This window comes from Argiope bruennichi, chromosome 6 (genome assembly GCF_947563725.1).
Source record: "Argiope bruennichi chromosome 6, qqArgBrue1.1, whole genome shotgun sequence".
NCBI classification, from domain to species: Eukaryota; Metazoa; Arthropoda; class Arachnida; order Araneae; family Araneidae; genus Argiope; species Argiope bruennichi.
In genome coordinates, this window is record NC_079156.1 from 65,713,366 (window position 1) to 65,733,103 (window position 19,738).

General features: G+C 29.0%; 1 protein-coding gene across 1 annotated transcript in view; it reads left to right on the plus strand.

The window, feature by feature from the left end:
* The window catches only part of LOC129971041 (fibrous sheath CABYR-binding protein-like), a 55,786-nt gene that overhangs the window by 17,691 nt on the left and 18,357 nt on the right, over positions 1-19,738 (plus strand). Inside the window, exon 2 of the mRNA XM_056084509.1 lies at positions 2,400-2,551. Within this exon, the coding sequence (XP_055940484.1) occupies positions 2,414-2,551 (138 nt within the window). The 5' untranslated portion in view covers positions 2,400-2,413. The remainder of the gene's footprint in view (positions 1-2,399; positions 2,552-19,738) is intronic.

The following is a 19,738-nucleotide window of genomic DNA, read 5'->3' on the forward strand; positions in this document are numbered from 1 at the left end:
GTAACCCATAACGATTTTATTTTGCCGTTGTACATGTTGATCTAGAACTTGGAACGGGTCGCGAAGTGAAGATCCAACCTAGTCAAACTTTTTATCACTTGTATAGTGTAAAAATTTGGCGAGAAAGTTGTTTCCTCAAATATTGTCTTTGTCCTTTGATTCTATCTAGAAATAGCTTGGTCCATTCCAAAATAATTATCTTGTAGCTTCTAAATGGGGTGCAAGTCAAATTGACCCCCGATTCTAAGCAGCCATTCGGTTTATTATATTCAGTTTCCAATCTGTTATTCAAATTTTTTCAATCAAAAGATTCATAAGCTTTTTTCAGATTGTTAAAGGCCTACGTGCGGGGATTGGCATAACATTTCGTTTTATCATCCACAACATGTTTAAAAATACCATGTACTAAAACATACATTATATCCTTGCCTTTTGATAGCCAACACAGTTTCTGTTCACTCACTGAATGCGAATTATGTGACATCTCTGCCTTTTTATTCTTCAATTATGGGATAGGAATCGTAACTTATGTTGATATTTTTATGGATTTCCGGTGGAAGTGGCGTTCATCTCTCGCTTTTATGCAACGACCTGTTACATATTTCTCTGCAAGATGTCTTTCGCCATCGCTGGAAAAGTAGGAAATGAGGATTGCCCCTTATTGGCGCGGTTATTGGCTACAGTTCCTAATTGGAAGTGCATGGGAAGTTTCAAAAGCACTAAATGGTTGCCTATTTTTACAGCTGAATTGCTCCCGAGTGTAGTCTGTTGTTTCTTCAGGAAGTTTCTTTTATTTTGTTTATGCAGGTGCTAATTTTGGACGAGGAAAATGTTGGGTGGGGGAAAGGGAGGCGGCATTAGGGAGTTTCTGTGATAGCTACAAAGTACTAGTAAGCAAAATATTTTCGTGTTTTTGCTAGCAATATGGTATCCTGTCGTTCAGCAGAATTTTAAATGATCACAAAAAGATTCACGGCTGTTAAGTTTCTTGCGTTTCGATATTTAATTTTCTGGTGAATGAAGAGTTGTGTAATTGAGTTTGCAATTGTATTTTTAAAAAAATTGTTATTCATTTTGATTTTGAGAATTTTGTTTTTAATAAAGTAAAACTGTAGGAATTAAATATTTTCTTTAGTTTCAAGAATTTTTAATAAGCGATCATTACACTATTTAAGTTGGATATTTTCTTAACTATAGATTATATAGAAATATTTTACATAAAAAAAATGTGATGTGCCTTAATTTTAATTCTTGCTTTATAGTAAAGATGGGAAGTAGGGGGTCTATGTAAATTTCCCCCTCTGACGATAATTAGAGAACGCACTATAAATGTAAAAATTTAAAATTGCATGGAAAAGTAATTTTTAAAGTCGACCAAAATCAAATTTAAAATTCCTGCATGTCATTTGTCCCTCCCCACAACATTTTATGCTTTTGTAAATATAAATGCTATAACATTCATGTCATTGTACATTTAATTAATTTAATGCCCACGAACATGTCAAGAATGAATTTTAAACTTGTAAATTTAATATATTTTAGTTTTCATATTGGGTGGTGACCAGAATCCTTTACACGTCAAATTATCTGTCATGACCAAAGTCAAATTTAAAATTCCTGCATGTCATTTGGAGTTTTTGGAAGTTTCGAGTCTCGGCCATCGTCCGCGTTGCTAGATCATGGATCAAAATTGAAAAAATCCTGTCTGAAATAATCGTCGTCTAGCATTGAAACTGAACAGTTATTCTTGGAATTAGAAAGAACTGAACACGATTTTGAACTATGCTTATTTTTGTGAATCTTTCTTTCAGGGCTGGATTATTAACTATGCCAAGTAGGCAACAGCCTTCTTTAGCCCACATCTTGGTGCGGGATTTAAATCCTTGAATTTTTTTTTAAGTATTTTGAAAATTATTTAATCTTGTGTTTTTATTTAACTATTACGGCTGTCGATTGAACTTACTCAAATTGTTTAAATTAATTTTGAGCGTTATTCTAGTAGAGTTCTCGATTACATATACAAGTTTTTATAATTCTAAAAATATGGTGTGCGATCCTATTAGTAAAAATTTAGATAGTGTTAAGGAAGGTTTTATTATTTTTATTCTGTTTAAAATTACTTTAACTTTCAATTGTGTGTTTTTTATTCATGATATACTGAAATCAACAATTTAAAAATTGATCTGCAACTAAGCACTTTGGTATACAAGCTTTTCAAAATTCGTTTTTTGAAAAATACTTAAATGAAGATTAAATTTAGAGATTTGCATTCCTTAAGGACTTCTAGAAGGCTTAAATTGAACCTGCTTTTTCCATACTTTATGAAAATTTAATATTTAAATTTGCTTGTGTATCAGTTTCTGTTCATCTGAAGTAACTATTTTTCGTTTTACTTTCAGGTTTTTACGTCATAATGGGTATCAAAGCTAGCAAGAAGGCGGACATCACTGCCCCTCCCCAGAAGGACAAGAAGCTGAAGCGCAAGAAGAGCAAAAAGGAATCCTCAGCAGCCGTCAACGGAGATACGGGTATCGAAGAAGTCAGCATTCAGGTAGGCATATTATTGAGAAGTTAATGCAGTACTGTATGCTAAAACTGATTGAAGTTAAGGGCTAGAAGGAAATATGGTATATGTTGAAAAGTAGAGTAAATGTCCGATCAGACAGCTGCTGAGGACCGCTATGAAGAGAGTTGAAAGCACGTCAGCCAGTGAGATATTAGTAGCCTTAATGCCATAACAAATTGTACAAAATGGAATTTCTTTGGTACATGAAAAAATAGGACATAGTAAGATGTATTGCATAACATTTTATTATTTCAGTATGTATAAACTCCGAATGTCTGTTTAAATAATGTACCATCGTAAATGTCACACAGTTCACAAATCGAATAAAAACATGTACATTTTTACAAATTTATTAACACTAGAATGCATGATTTCATTTTTTTTTTTTTTTTTTTTACAAAAAAAAAGTTTTACATATAATACAACAAAATTATTTATTTTTAAAAAAATTTAATTATTTTTTGTAAAATTAAAAAAAAAATTTAAATGTGCCACATGTGGCTACATTATGAACTAAATAATATCTCAGTGACACTAATTACTTTTTAACAATTCTGAAATAAAAATAAAAATCCCTTTTTAATAATATATTTTTTCAATGCGGAAAAAAAATATTTTCAGAATATTTTTAATGAAAGAACTATTCATACGACAGCCATCTTGATATTTTCCCAAGCTTCCAGTTTAAATCTGTTTCTAGAACACTATTGCCACATATCGGTCTTCTACAAATATTTATTAAAAAGCATTTCCAGACCCCATTGCATTTTAATGACTACATATTTTTACTCTTAGGTTAAAATAAGAAAAAAAATTATCTAAAATCGGTAATCTAATTTTGAAACGTGTTGGAATGAGGAACTAAATCAGCTAGTTGATTAAAAGGAGGGCCTTGTTTCTTGCACTAATTTGAAATGCACAATTTCCGCCATTGTATTCTTGTAAAATTCGCTGTTGGCTCATTCTGAAGTTTAAAATTATCATCCTATATCTAATCATTTTGTATTTATCTAACAGATTCTGCAAGTTAGGACTGAATATTCTTCTGGTCAAAAATGGGGTAGTGGGGGTGGAGTTAATCTTAAATAATACTATTAATTGCCTTTTATTAAAAATGTAGATGTCATTTTCTAATGCTGCCCAGTGACAGCGATTCGGAGGATTATAAATTCCTTCACCCTTTTTGTTAGAAAATTTATTTCATTTTAGCTGCCTCGTTATATTACCTGGAACATAAATTCAATGTTTAATACAAACAATCTAAAATAACATTTTTGTATTTTTTCTTGTACTATGCATTTTGTTGATTACGAAGCACATAATTTTATAGAATGTTTTATAAAGCAGGGTCTTGAATAATTTCGCTGTTTTGACTTGGACCCTTTTTGATTAATTTAATTATGAGTTTAAATTTTTGGATGAAGTTACTACTAATCATTTGCGAATTTCCGTTCACTTGTTTCACTTTACGTTAGTTTTCAGGTATGTTTTAGGATATTTAAAATTTCAAGTGAGCTTTTGTCACCGCTGTTAAGTTGGTAAACTGTCAGCTTCTCTCTCCATTCGCTAAAAAATCATTCAGATTTTATTTTGTAATTAAATTTTTTGGTTATCTAAATATTTTGTACCCCTTCCCATATCTTCTAATAACTGTCATGGCTACTGTGGTTTAGTTAATCGATTTTGTCATTTTGTATATTAAATTATATATTTAAAAAGCTAAAGATTATATGTTCGTCTTTATTGATGTGTCACTTTTGCTAGAAAAGTATAAATTTGGGTTACGTGATATCTAACATTTTTTTATAAAATTTATTTTTATAATTAAATTGCATTAGTATTAATAATTTTGAATTTAAAATTCAATTTTATTTTCGATGCAATAAAGTTACGGGAGAACAAAAATATCTTGGGAGGAAAGTATCAAACAATTGACCTATAGTGCTGCCATCTGTTGTTGGTTTCGGTATTAAAATTAATATTTTTTACATAAAATAATACATACCATTAGAAGCATTTAAATTTTTAAAATTATTAAAAATAAATTTTTAAAATTGAAAGATTTCAATGAAGCCAATGTATGTTTTGTTCGTGTACATTTTAAATATTACCAACTTCATTTTGTTTAAATTTCTTTGTAAATAAAATTTTAAAGTAATTTAAGGCATCAATAAAACAACTGTTTCTTGAGCGTTTTCTAATATCTTAATGGAATCACTTATGATGTTACTGCGTTTTCCGCATTTCTAGATTTAACTTCTTTGCTACTAGATGGCAGCATGGATGCGCATTGAATCTTTAGGAAAAAACTTATTCGTTACTCACGTGACAGGCGGAGAGTGTGCCATTCGAATTTTGATTTTTATTGTGCATTCTGTTGAAGAGAAAAACATTACTTTCAGTTCTTATACGTGCGCTGGTATATTTATCGTTTGAAATTGTGGAATTCAATTCATTTCTCTGAATCTATTATTGATCTTCTAACTGAATGCAATATTTTAATTCTCAAAAACTATTCCTTCTGGATATAAAGTTAACATATTTTGGACCACATTGTTCAGCAAAATGCTAGTTTTGTAATTTCTGTTAGTTTTTTTTTTTTAAAAAAATAGTATTTTCGTAAATTTTGTTAAAATGGAATATTGGAATTTGTTTCATAAATTATAACATTCTTTCGCTTTATCCTAAAATTTATAACTTTCTTTCTTTCTTTTTTTTTTTTTTGTAAAAAATATAAAAAGAAAATACACGTGTGTTTGAATAACTGCATATAATTTCGGAAAATTAAAAAAATATATCGGTTTTATTTTTTCTCGTGAAATTTTTACAAAATCATTAAAATGTGTCAATTGGCTGAATGACACAGTTCAGTAAATTTGTTAACAATAATAAAGTGAACATTATCCATCCCAATGACACAAATCACATTATGAAAATTCCATAATAAAATTAAGTCCTATTTTACCAATATATTCTTTACAGTACAAATATATAATATATCATTCTTAATGGTAAACTATTTATACAACAGCCATCTTGGAATATTTCTAAGTTTCCTGTTTAAATCTAATTTAGTGCCGCACTTGCCATATATCGGTCTTGTTTGCAAAGACTATCAAAACGCATTAAAAAAAATTCCAAATGCTCTTTGCTGCCTTTTTGAAACAGTCATGTGTAGCTTATAAATGAAAATAAAAACGTGTAGCCAAATAACTGAATAATACATTGTAAGGTTAAGAATGAAGAAAAGGCATAGACGATGTATTTACGATCTTTTGATGTTCATTGATTAAAAAGAAATTTGCAGTAATGAGTTTGAAATTAGGGAATTGAAACGAATTTGCCTCCCTTGTAATATTAAAAAATGAAGTAAGTACTACTCTAAGGAGTAAGTACCTTTTCCAAATAGGACAACCGCCTCTGATCCTCGGTTGTATTCGAGATTGTGCACCATCCAGTTCGGTGCTGAATTCAGAATCTTTAAAAGTAACATTGAAAGCCAATTTAATGTTGAAAATCATAGTTTATTAGATGCATCGTAATAGTAAGTTGGAAACTTTCGAAAAGAACTTCAAAACAAACATTGATTGATTGAATATTAATGAAGATATTATTGAAATTTGGGTGGAGAGATGGAAATTTAGAGCTAGTTAATGGAGCGAAAAGATTTTTTTCAGTAAGTGCAGCGAGAAAGATATTTTTTTTTTTCAGTAAGTGCAGCGAGAAAGATATTTTTTTTTTTCAGTAAGTGCAGCGAGAAAGATATTTTTTTTTCAGTAAGTGCAGCGAGAAAAATATTTTTTTTTTTCAGTAAGTGCAGCGAGAAAGATATTTTTTTTTCAGTAAGTGCAGCGAGAAAGATATTTTTTTTTCAGTAAGTGCAGCGAGAAAGATATTTTTTTTTTTCAGTAAGTGCAGCGAGAAAGATATTTTTTTTTCAGTAAGTGCAGCGAGAAAGATATTTTTTTTTCAGTAAGTGCAGCGAGAAAGATATTTTTTTTTCAGTAAGTGCAGCGAGAAAGATATTTTTTTTTCAGTAAGTGCAGCGAGAAAGATATTTTTTTTTTCAGTAAGTGCAGCGAGAAAGATATTTTTTTTTTTCAGTAAGTGCAGCGAGAAAGATATTTTTTTTTTCAGTAAGTGCAGCGAGAAAGATATCGTTCTCACTGCCCCTTACGGACAAAATATTTTTTCAGTGGGGGCAATGAGAACGATATTCTTTTGGATCCCGCGAATACAGATATATACAATCCAATCTTCTATACACTTATAAAGAATCTGAGATCTTTTTTGCATTGGTGAAAAGGCTCAGAAAAAAATAAAACATTTCACAAATGACAATTTTTATTATAATAAATTTTTATTTGTTTAAAATTTTTAATTTATTTTCGTAAAGGCTGTGCCTGTGTAATGAACATAACACAAAATAAGCTGGTGTATTATTTACAAATTAATAATACTTATTGATCCTATGTAATAATAATACCCCCCCCCAAACAAATGCGTGTGTACTTTATCGCTGATACATAATTAAGAACAAAAAAAGAGAGATTAAATTTATTTTTAAAATCTCAAATAACTAAGAATTGATTTTTAAAATACAACAAAGATAAACGAATTAACACAATTGAAGTATTAAAAATGAATCAGCCAATGAAATATTCCATTTTTATTCAAATTTGATTAGTTTATTCTGAATTGGCTCGATTTTCTTTCTTTCTTTTTTTTTTTTTTTTTTTTAGAAATATAAAAACTAGCAGAGACGTAAAAGAGCATAAAAGAAGTTTGTTAATAAATGATTATAATTTTAATTTGGATACCGTTTTCTTGATAAAGAATGATTCAGTTATGATTATAAATGTTTTCTTAATGATTTAGGATGATTTTAAATAATTCTTCACAATTTATAAGATACAACCTTTATGCATTTTCTTACTTGTATAATGCTGATTTCTAGCTTGAAATATCAAGAATTTAATCTGGAATATTACGAATATTACTTAATATTTGCATATACTATAAGTATTTACGTGCAAATGTTAACTACTTTTTTTTTCCCCTTTCTGAATATAGTTGCCAATGCCTTTGTTGTTTTAACCGTTTTTATATTCTGCCTTTTTTTTTTTTTTTTTTTTTTTTTTTTGCATAGTAATATTTATAGACTAACATATCTATTAACTGCGACGTGTTTGATGAAAAAATATGTTCTGGAATTACCAAATACGGCAAATAATTATTGTGTAGTAGAAGCTTACTAAAAAAAATTACATTTTTCTTCAATAATTATAGCGGACGTTTTCATATAAGAACCAATATTACAGCAATTTAAAAACTGTCAGTTTTAGGGATCAGTTTTATTAAGATGCAATTTTTTTTTCTTTAATTTTGAAATAATTTGAAAATTTTGGAATTTTTTTTAATAAGTTTTAAGTAAAATATTTGTATCTTTTGGAATACCTTTCATTGATTTATTAGTAGAATATATTGCAAGGATATCAATGTTTTTATTTGCACGTAATCCTTGCTATATAATTTAGGACATTTTAAAAATTGAAAAAACAAATGGTTTGATTAAAAGATTTTTAATTTTTTTAAATTAAAATTGTTGTGCTTCCAGCAAAATGCGTAAGGATCTGTAGCCAAAAAAAGAATAAAAATTGTTCTATATCTCTAATGAACTCAAAGGAAGTCTTTAATTTTATTTTATTTATTTATTTTTATGCATTTTAAAAAGTACTGTTTTTACATTTTTCTTCCTTTACCTCTTTTTGAAAAATCCTATTTTAAAATTTTAGTCATTGATGAGGTATTAATAATCGTTCGCTCATATAAACTTAGAATCGCCCTTCACTCTGTGGCAGTTAAACATTTGTTTTCGAATGGGGAAAAGAACGTTGATCCATCATTCACGGACCCTTTAACTCTTGATACATCTTTCCTGTTTTGAAATAGAATAAAAAGATCTCATTCTTTTATGAACGTGTGCATTTCAATGACAGCTGTTCTTAAGGCGTTCGCGAATACACGAGTTGCCAGTCCAGAATGCTAAAAGAAGTCATTGATCTAAAAATAGCTCATTTGAATGTTTTCTCTAGCAGCCTGCTAAGTTAATTTTAGGCTGAATTCAGTTATCTGAATATTTAAAAAACGAAGTTATCCTCGCACGGCGTCGTCATGTACGAGGAAACGCATTTAAAAAAAGTTCATTGAATTAATCATTATAAAAATCGTCTGCACGTTTAGAACTTTTTTTTATCATATTTCATTTTAAAATATCAAAAATCGCGTTGAAATCTGGCGTTGATTTTCTTGATGTTTATCCAAAACGAAGTTTCAAATTTTTTCAGAATATCGCAGAACTGTTTTCGAATTTTTTTTTTTTTTTTTTTTTTTTCCCGCCTTTTCCTTGAGGTTTAAGATTTTGCTGATTTCTAGTCCGATGTAAATATATGCATATTAAATTGACTCTTAACAAAATCCGCTTTAATATTTAGAAGATGTAGGATGCGATATAGTTCCAGTGAATTGTTTTGCACCAAATAACCTTGCATCTTTTCCTTGTCGCCTTATTAAATCACAGAATATCACAATATTATAAATTAGGTGAATATTCATTGGATTTACTTGAGTGATCACTGTTCAAATTACAGATGTCTTTTTAAAAAGTAAATCGAATGTTTTAATATTTCATATTAGATTGATTTTATTGAAAGGTTTAAATTTCTTACTATAAATATTTTTTTATGTGTTACATAATCGTTATTGAATTTTTACTGCATCATTGGAAGTTCTGACCTTGTAGAACTAGCTTCCTCTTTTATTTTTTGAAACATACTTACCGATTACAATTAAACGTAAGAAACTTGAGTTACATTTAAGGTTTGTTTTCAACTTTTAAATCGTTGGCGAAACATGATCTTTGCTATCGAATAAAAATCGAAGGTTAAAACGAACGCCTTGGAAGCGAATGTACGAAATGATTTTATTTAATGAAGAGTAATTAGAATAATTAATCATCTGCCCAGAAAATTGCCTTCTTGAAAACTCGTCTGTTTGTTCTTCGATTATTTTTAATGCATTAAAAATAATATTCTAGAATTTATTTATTTTTTTAATTTATAGATTCTTGTTATTTAAGCTTTCCAACTTTTCTTTTTGAAAAATTGACCTGTGAATGTGGTTATATAACATGAGGAAAAAATTCTGAAATGTTTCAGTCACATGCTGGATTTGTAGTTGAAACTTATGATAGCCTATTAATAAAGAAATATTATGCACGTGCGTAAGATTTCGCAGAATGACTCAGCGTTTCGCAATTTTTGGTGGAAAGCAACAGAATTAACTTTTATCATACTACTTTTTTGACATATTTTTTTCTCGTCTATTTATAGCAACATCATATGAAGATTTGATGCGTTACTTCAGGCGCCTATTTAAAATCATAACTTTTTTCAAAAGGTAATCTATAATTTAAAAAAATTATCGTGTATTGAGTTTCATAATCATTAAAAGTATGACCTCGAAATTTTGACGTATCTCCACTTTTCTTACCTCCCAATATCCGGAAAAAAAAAACAAAAAAACAAAAAATAATTAAAAATTTTTTAACACGATAATTTAAAAATGAAATGAAATAGCGACATTAAATTTTAGTAAAAAATAGCCTTTAAAAGAAATTAGATTTCATTATATTTTTTGAGATATATCTTTAGGAAGTCAATATTTATCCGTCTCTGTTCATGTAAATACGATAACAAAAAAGCTAGATTGTTGAAATTTAGCATGTAGTTTTATAATTATTTAAATACTTTAATAGTTTTATTTTAACTATATAATTTTATGCTAATTAGATTTGTGCGAAAATTTGGTAAAAAAATTCGGTTTATCGGTCTTTATATTCGATTATACTCTTGTGTTATCGCTTACTGCTTGAATAAATGAAATTTGGTATGCTCCATAATTGTGGGTCTGCATCAGTTGTTAGACCCAATGGTCTGCATCAATAATCGGTTTTCTACACTGTACGTTGAAGCTCAAAATATGCCACTGTTTTAGTCTGCTAGAAAATCCAGAGAATGACAATTACTGTTTGTTTTTTTAACTTGTAGTTGCAAAAAAAGGGGGGGGGGGCTTTCTAAAAATTAAGTTGATTTTGACTCTGAAAGTTCAGTAATTTGTACTTCAATAAAAATCTCCCAAGTTTTGCAAATATGAACAATTTTTATCCGTTTTGGGACCGGCGGACTCTATTAGACATTTGTGCGAATTATGAAAAATTATTTATGAATTTCTTTATGCATATGTATTAAAATATAAACGCGCCATATTTGAAAAACTCGGCAATAAAATATATTTTTGAAAAATTTAAGTATATATTTTAAAATCTTTTTCTACCTATTTAAAAATTAATAAAAGCAAAAACCGGGTTAATTTTGAAATTCTAATTAAAAGTTTAACTTTTTAGAAATATTTTTATGTTCGTCCACTGAATTTTCACAATTTTATGTTTTTGTGTATCAGAATTTTTAACTATTAAAAACAACATCCGAAACATTACATGCATGCCTTTAATGTTTCACAGCAATCTTTATCAATTTTATGCAGTTTCCTCAAAAATTTAAAACGCTTGGAACATTTCAAAGATATTTCATTCTAATTGGAACATCGTTTTGAAAAATCATTAAAAATATTTATTCCTCTAAGCTTAATAAATATTTATTTTACTGAACAATACATTTTATAACGCTATTTTATATTTTGGCAATGAAAAAATAAATAGAAAATTTCGTATTTTTATCTTTTTTACTAATTTTAAAATCTGCTGTGTCCTCTTAACCTTTTAAAGGACCATTTTTTTCTAGTCATATTATGTTAAAATATTTTTAGGCTTGAAATTAGAATAAGAAAAGGGATTCATTTAGCTTATTAGATAAATTTAATTTGATTAATTAATTTGGTTAATTAATAATTAAGTAACAAATCAAGACGCATCATTTTGTGTAAGATAAAGAACTGAAGCATCTCAGTTTCTGTCTTTCTAAAAAAAATTTATCAGAACTGATGCCAACCTACATAAATTCATACAAAGATTGATACATTTGGTGGGAAGCCCACGGCCCTAGAAAGGGGTAAATGCTCTATTTTACTATTCAATTTATTTATTGGGGAGATGGGGGAAGGGATTACTTAGTATTGGGGTTGAGATAAATATTTTGAGTATTTTAAAATTGTGCTGGTTGCTGAATTATTTGTAGCCGAAAGTTCACAAGCATAATAATCGCGTCTCTTTAACTTAGCCATACTGTTTGGGATTCGTGTCAATATAAATAATTAGTTATTCTTAGCGTTGTAGTTTTCTTTCAATATTGATTTCCCAATATCAACGCGACTGTGACCATATGACTAAATAAAGAGCTTTAAATGTTAACCTTACTTTTAAAACTCTTTACCTTTTGTGTCTTTTTCTTTTTCCTTGATGATATTCAAAAGAAATATAGACAGCAAATGATTATCTAATTGTGTGTAATCTGTCGGCATTTTTTTTAATGCGGCTTTTTCTTTAAAGTAGATATCGAAACACGCATTGGAAGGCTGCGCAGTATTATTGTAGGAACATTTTTTAATGCATCGTTTTGATTCATATCTGGGTGAAAGTTCCAGTGATACTAAAATGTAGGTGTCTTACGCTAGATCATCATGTACCTTGAAGAAAAGCTTAAAGATAGACTAGTTTTTTTTAACTGACTGAAGAAAATTAGCTAAATGTAAGCTGGACTGGTCTCCTCAAATCTTTCTCGCTTACACTCTAACAAAGATATTTCCCAACGAACGTATAGCATTGGCGTACAATAATTACAAAATGTTAACCTTTGGAGTGAATTTAGCATTTTTTACCGAATCTGTCGTGTGATCCTTGGCGATTGTTTTAACGATTAATCCCTGGCGTGCGGTCAAAATAATCCAAAAATCGAATTTAGGTTTCTATTCTTCCCAACCGATTGAAACAAAATTTGACATAAAACTAATCGCAAAATCATGTACAAAATTTAATATATATGTTACCGTTAAAGTATGAAATCCGTTATTTTATAGAATACCTAGTTATTCCATGAAATAACTGATCGTGTCCGTTAAAGTGTAAAACTCTTTTGTATTTCATGGTTTAACCAGTTATTTCATAGAATAACGATCTGCAGCCCGTTAAAGTGTAAAATAATCTATATCATATAGCTCGCACTACAAATACATTTACCTTCCACCCCTACTGCATTTAAGTTTTTGTTTGTTTTAGAAATAAAAAATGTTTTTGTTTTAGAAATAGTTTTCTTTGTAATTCCAAGTGTCATTTTAGTAATCCTTGTTGTAACAAATGATTTTATGGTCGTTTCCATAAATACCATTTATACGCTGCATAAATGAGATAAATTGCTTCTTTTTCATTTTAATTTCATTTTAGATAAATTGTTTATTTTACACTTTAACTGTCTCTCATTAGTTAATTTATAGACTACCTAGTTATTTCATAGAATAACTAGTTAAAGTGTCAAATTAATAACATATTACACACTTTAACGGACACGATCAGTTATTTCATGGAATAACTAGGTATTCTATGAAATAACTGCATTATATACTTTAACGGTAACATATAAATCATGGCGTTTTTGAGTTTATATGCCTCAAAAAGTACATACTGACAGACGTTTAACCCCATGTCGGATTTGGCTTCAACTTTGATAAATGTCTACGCTATAGATGGTTAAACTATATACCAAATTTTATTTATCTAGCTCTCTTCGTTTTGTTGTTATCGTATTAACTTCTATTCTAACAGCCGGGCAGACGAACTTCCTCCTGACGGATTTTGCTCAAGATTTGACAGAAATCTACAAATTTGGTATAAAAACCGTATACCAAAGTTTTTCGAACTCTTGAGTCTAAAACGTGGAGATCCGTCAAAATCTTGAATTCGAATTTTTGACGATAACTTTTTCTATACTTCGTATACGGGAAATTAAAAATTACCGCCAAGAAAATCATGTTCTTGTAATAAAACAGTTTTATGACATTTAATATTGTTTTTTAAAACAACCTGATTTCACCAGTTGTCTCCTTAATTGATTTTAATTTGACAATTTATTGTGTGCCGTTGAAAGGGAAATACTCAGATGATGAAACCCGATAAATTATTTCAGTACCAAATTTATCCAAATGCGTTTCACTGTGCAAACAATTATGGTACTCAGTCTGATTATTGAAAATGAGGATCTATTGAATTTTTTAATGAAGGTGGGGTTACAGCTGACGTCGTAATAAATTTTATTGTGCTTGTTATGTGACATCTAACTCCATGTATTATTTTGAGCTGCTACTTACTGTTCTTTTTCCTCGTGCAAAATGAGCAGTTCATTCTAATTTGAAATCAGCGAAGTGTGTTAAGACGCGCAATAATTGATTATTGTTAAAGACTTTATTTTCGACATTCAGGTTGTTTGTTTGCTTTGGCCTTACGGCCGAATGACTGAAATTTTGAAATTCATACTTCCCTTATGTGTTTTAACTTGCTAGTCGCCTTTGTCAACCAGCTTGTTCATTCGATAAGTAGCTTTCCTGTCTGTTTTAACTAACATTGAATGGTTAACATAGAATGCGTTTATTTAAAATTCAATTCCCCCCCCCCCATGAAACTGAAAAATTTGAATTTTGTAAAATCAGTCTACGACAATTTAATTTGTATGCACATTTTTTTATTAAAAAAAAATGCTTATATAACGGAATAAAAGTGAAAGGCAAAAACCCTACATCGGATTTAAAGTTCCTTGGATTGGATAATATCTTTAATATTTCACACGAGTAAAAGATTTAATGGAATAATTAGAATTTCGATGATTTTTATAGATTGTGCTTTTAATTTTAATAAATTCTTTTAGTTTAATTTTGATTTTAAAAGAAACTTTGAAAATTCGGTATTATTTTATAGGCACTTTGAAAGTTTTAAAACTGTATAAAATGACTTTTTGTGATATATTTTTTGGAAGATCTAATTGAAAAACACCCCTAACTTACTTATTTGTTAATTTATTTTAATTAAGTTTTGGACATTGAAAAGCTGACATTTATAAAGCATTTTTGTGATTACTTGTAAATGTTTAGGTTTTTTTGGAACTATATGAAGTAAATTTAATTAACTAGAATTTTGGTAAAATCTAACATTTTTAAGAAAAGTCCTTTTTTTTTTAATTTCGGTTTTATATTTTTATTAAGTTAAACGAGTGATGGAAACAATCATTTTTATACAGAATAAATATATACGTTTAAATTTTCATAAAACTCCTACAGTTACAAGCCAAAATATTTCGAGTTGCATCTCAATTTCGTTCGTGCATTATTTCCCATGTTGCACGAAAGCGAAAGCCGCAAAGCTAAAACGTGCTTACTTTCGCCAGCTGCAACTTTCTCCCCATTCTATAACATTATTTTGGGCGACTATACTAATTTTAAAAGTATCTATCCACCCCATTTCCGTTCCCAACTGCAACCGTGACCCGCTCATCCATGAACTCTGACGGCGGGACGGTTTTAAAAACTGTCACAAATGAGCAGACTTCGAATGAACCCTTTTACTTACTTTCAGAGTCAGTTGCACATTTTATCATTCTTACTCGACAAACAAAACAAAACAAAAATTATCGTCTGCTGAAATTATCGCCGGAAATCGGCGCGTTCGTTGGTAGCAGTAAAAGAACGAGGAGCACGCGTGTTCCTTCCTGGAGCCTCCACCTTTTTCTTCCCCGATTTGAGTGCTCTTCGAACGTTTCTGGCGGCAAACTATCACATGACTACCCGTGTCATGTGCTGCTGTTGTTAAGATTTACCACAATTACGTAACTCTCTCTTAAGACAGTTTCGGTCAACTTAGCGCCAGGTATGCCGAAGCAGGAATAAAATCATTTTCTGACAAAAAGCGCGACATTCAGGAACAGTGCCAAGCAATGTGTGGAACTTTCTTGTATCGGCTGCTCTACAGACTGAGCGCTGGCAAGGTTGGTGTTGACTGTTTTTATGTATTCCTTTTCACCCCCCGTTTTTTTCCATCGCCCCCCTCCCTATCCTTCTTTCATCATCAACTCCGTAATTTTCTTTTATTTCGAATACAATGCGGAGTGTTTCGATGTCGTTTGCATTGTTTTGGTAACCGTGAAAAGGCTTCTGTAAACATTTTTTTTTATGTTTGGAACTTAACATCAATGCATTCTTTTTTTTTTTAAATATATTAAGAATTATTAGAATTCTAAAAGCGTTCTATAAATAAATATATAGATTTTTCTTTTCTAATTTCGGATATGTGTTGCCTGAGTATTATGCAAAAAGTTTATTTTTTGAAGTATTAATTGAAATAATTTATATAGGCATTTAATTATTTAAGAATATATTTCAAATATGATTAGAATTGTTAATAGGGTTCTGAAAAGCTCATCTTAGAAATTGTTTTTAGAAAACTGTTCTAGAAGAATATTGCTTAAATTATTCTTCGCTAATATTTTACGCATTTAGTAGTTCTCGCATTCTTTTTGATACTCTAATTTGTTCTGAATTGCTGTTTTTGTCTTTTTGTATTTATTTTTTGTTTAAGTACAATAACACTTACCGATTTAATTGCATTATTGACAATGATTTCTTAGTTATTAAACATGTTCTCCTAAATATTAATTTAATTACTAGAACAATATTTACATTTTACATAATTTATTAAAATATCATCGCATATCCTAAAAGTCGATTATGTTGCTGTTTCCACTTGATACTTCATACATAAAACAAGAAAGAAAAAAAGCAAACGAATTTTTTTTTTTTTTGGTATTATTGGGGGAAAATCTAAAATTTTGATTTAAGTAATAACATTATTTAAATTTTTGTGCTAAGTTATTTTAGTCTATAACCATATAAGGCAATTAATGGCATTCTTACACGTGTAATGAGTCAATTATCCTCATTTCATTCATGCAAACATGCGTCAAGGTTAAGGTGTAGGTCTTTTGAGGAATGTTATCACATGACCCCGAGGTCAAAGCTTGGGATAACGATGTATGTTCTTTAAGGTCGTATCCCAGTCACAAATTCTTGTTTCAATGAATTTATTCATATTAAAATGACGGATTTTCTTAGGACTACTAGAAATCTCAGTTTAGATGGATGTTTTTCGTTTTTGTGAAAAGAAAAATGATTTTTTTCAGTTAAATTATTATTATTACTATTGGATGCTGTAAATGTTGCTATGGTTCTTGACTGCAGGAATCACCGTCTGTTGATTAACATTTAAAAATTTTTAATTTAAGAACGGCTTAAGAAGTTTATTATGATCAGATCTCTATTCCTAAGTAGCTGAATGAAAATTACTTTAACATTTGTTGCAGATCATTGATTTGTGGGTTTAACATTTTAATTAGATGTTAAATCCTATGGGATATTTATTGTTACTTCTATCCATATAAGAACAAGACACCAAAAATTCTAGAATATATTCAAATGATTTTTTTGATCCAAATTACTTCTGATTTAATTATCAAATTCTATAACTCAATGCAGAATCCAAATATATCATTGTGTTATAGTAGATAATTTTATCTAGAAATTTATTGCATAAAAATATAATTTTCAAAACGATCTTTGTAAAATAAATTTTAGTTGCTTATTAAAATTCACTTTTCAAATTTTACTGATGTATTAAATTTCTTTTAAAATTCTTTAATTAAAAACCGAAGATCATATAGGATATTAGTTTTCCATCGCTATATCGATGGCATCTTAATTTATCTGTTAAATGGAGTTTTTTTATGTGACCCCATATTTGTACAATAATTGTATACTATACTTAGAGTATAATTAGATGCCATGTTGTGATATCACTTCTGCTAGATGCGCATTGGACTCGAGAATATGCGCAACTCTTTTCACGTGAGCTGCAAGAAAATCATTAGCAAACACATGAATCGCTAATTCGCGTTGAATAAATACATCTTGTTTACCTCCCATTTTAATGCTTTGATATGTTATTTATATTCTAGCATTATCTTGAAGTGTGCCATTATTTGAGCAGTCAATAGAATGTTCGAAATATCTTTTAAGAAATGCAGTATAATGAATTGCCTTTACATTTTAGAACCGTAAATGGTGTTATTTGTTTGATTTTTAAAGTTAAACAATAGTTGCCAACATAGAATGATGCTCTTATGCATTCAGCTATCAGCAATTGAAATTCCTTTATTTTCTGTTGCTCTAAGATTATCTAAAACCGATTCGTTCAGTAGTGAATCGCATTTGATGTCTTTAACGTAAACTTATGTTCCAGTTGAATGCGCATGTTGGAAGTATTCTATTATCTACTGCAGAGAAATAATGTTTTAATATTTAAGCATAGTTTCAAATGTTGGCAAATGTTTTCTTATTGCAATAGCATCTAAGTTGCTGCCACTTTTTTTTTTTTTTTAATTTCCAATTTGTTTAAGCGTTCTCAATTTTTTCAAATGAAAGTACTTTTAAATTTGTGCTGAATTATAAATTTTTGTAGACAACCGCCATTTTTAAAATTGTAAGTTGTGTAGTTTCACTGAATGAGCTATTAAATATTCATATAAGTTATTTTATATCTATATAAATTTCAAGCTATTAAATATTTTTAATTTAATTTTCTCTGAAAAAATATAAAAATGTAAGAAATTTCCTTTTTTTTCCCCCCCCCATCAAATAAAGAATATTTTCTATTAAATAATAAATATTTTTCAATTTATTTTTAGTGAAACAAAATTGAATCCATGCTTGAAAAAATGCTGAAGAAAAACTTCGTTTAAATTTGGTACATTAAAGTGGCCAGATCGTACAGTATTTATTTTTTAAAAAATAATTAACAGTCAATGAGAAATTCTGTTGTAAATGCTTCTTTATAATCTTAAGCGATGTCGCATACATTTTAATTTAATTAAAATTATTTTTAATAAAATTTGGTCACAGTTTTCATGTTTAGATTTAAAACTATGAGCAAGAATTTAAAGAATACAAATTTTCAATCCGAGACATTCTAGCTTAATATTTTTTACTTGATTCTTTTATTCTATTTTTAAATTTACTGTCGATCAATTGTATAAAGCAATAACATACAAGCAAAAAAAAAAAAACATGAATATACATTCTATATCTTATTTTAATATTGTTGCATAATATGTATATAAAATTGCTCTGAAAAAAATGTAGAGCATGTATAATATACTTGATCAATGGAAAGTATTTTTGATTTCAAGTTGCTTAAAAGCAACAATCGGCATTTTAAGGTTAATATGCTAAATAAGAGTAACTCGCATAATTCTAAAGACCTTACAAATGCACTTTTCAATTCGAATTACTTAAAGAAAGAAAACGCTCCATTGAGGGGGGGGGGATCAACTTTATTCATTATTCGAATTCTCTTATTTAAACGCGCTTTTGTAAGGCTACGAGATTTGAATTTGGTTAACTTCGGACAAGCGTTACTAAATTACCTTTTTCAATCCGGGAATTGAAGCATTTAGAAGGCTTCGCAGGGTCTAATGCCCTCCTGAAGCTGACCATCTGCTCTTTTGTAGTGCTGCAGCTGTTTTTGTTGAAAAACATGTTTGTTCACAATGTGGACTGTTTGAAAATGGCAGCTCTCTGAGGACGCAAGATATACCACATGCCATTCTCCAGTATTCTAAAATCAGTATGTATAACAATGCAATTAAAATGATTCAGTTGTTGTATTTAATTCAAGTGTAAATTTAAGGGAATTTTAGTGAAGAAAAAATTAGTGTATTGAAGATAGTCTGCTTGTGTTTTGCATAAACTATTTTAATTTTTTCAAATTTTATATTATACATTAATTATTATATATATATAATTTTGATGGAAAGAAGCAATTAACCAGTCGAGAAATGCCTATATCAAAAATTAAATTTGAAGATAATTTTGTACAGTTTTTGTATCGTAGTATAACGCTTTTTAACATTTAGGTCAAATCTGGAAATATGATATTCGTAATATGACTTTTAATATTTATTACTATCCGCCTTTGACGATCGGCTGGTTCTTCAGGAATATTGACTGTTTAATTTCAGTTAAATCTTATGCATGACTTGACGTTCATGTTTTCCCCAAAATATT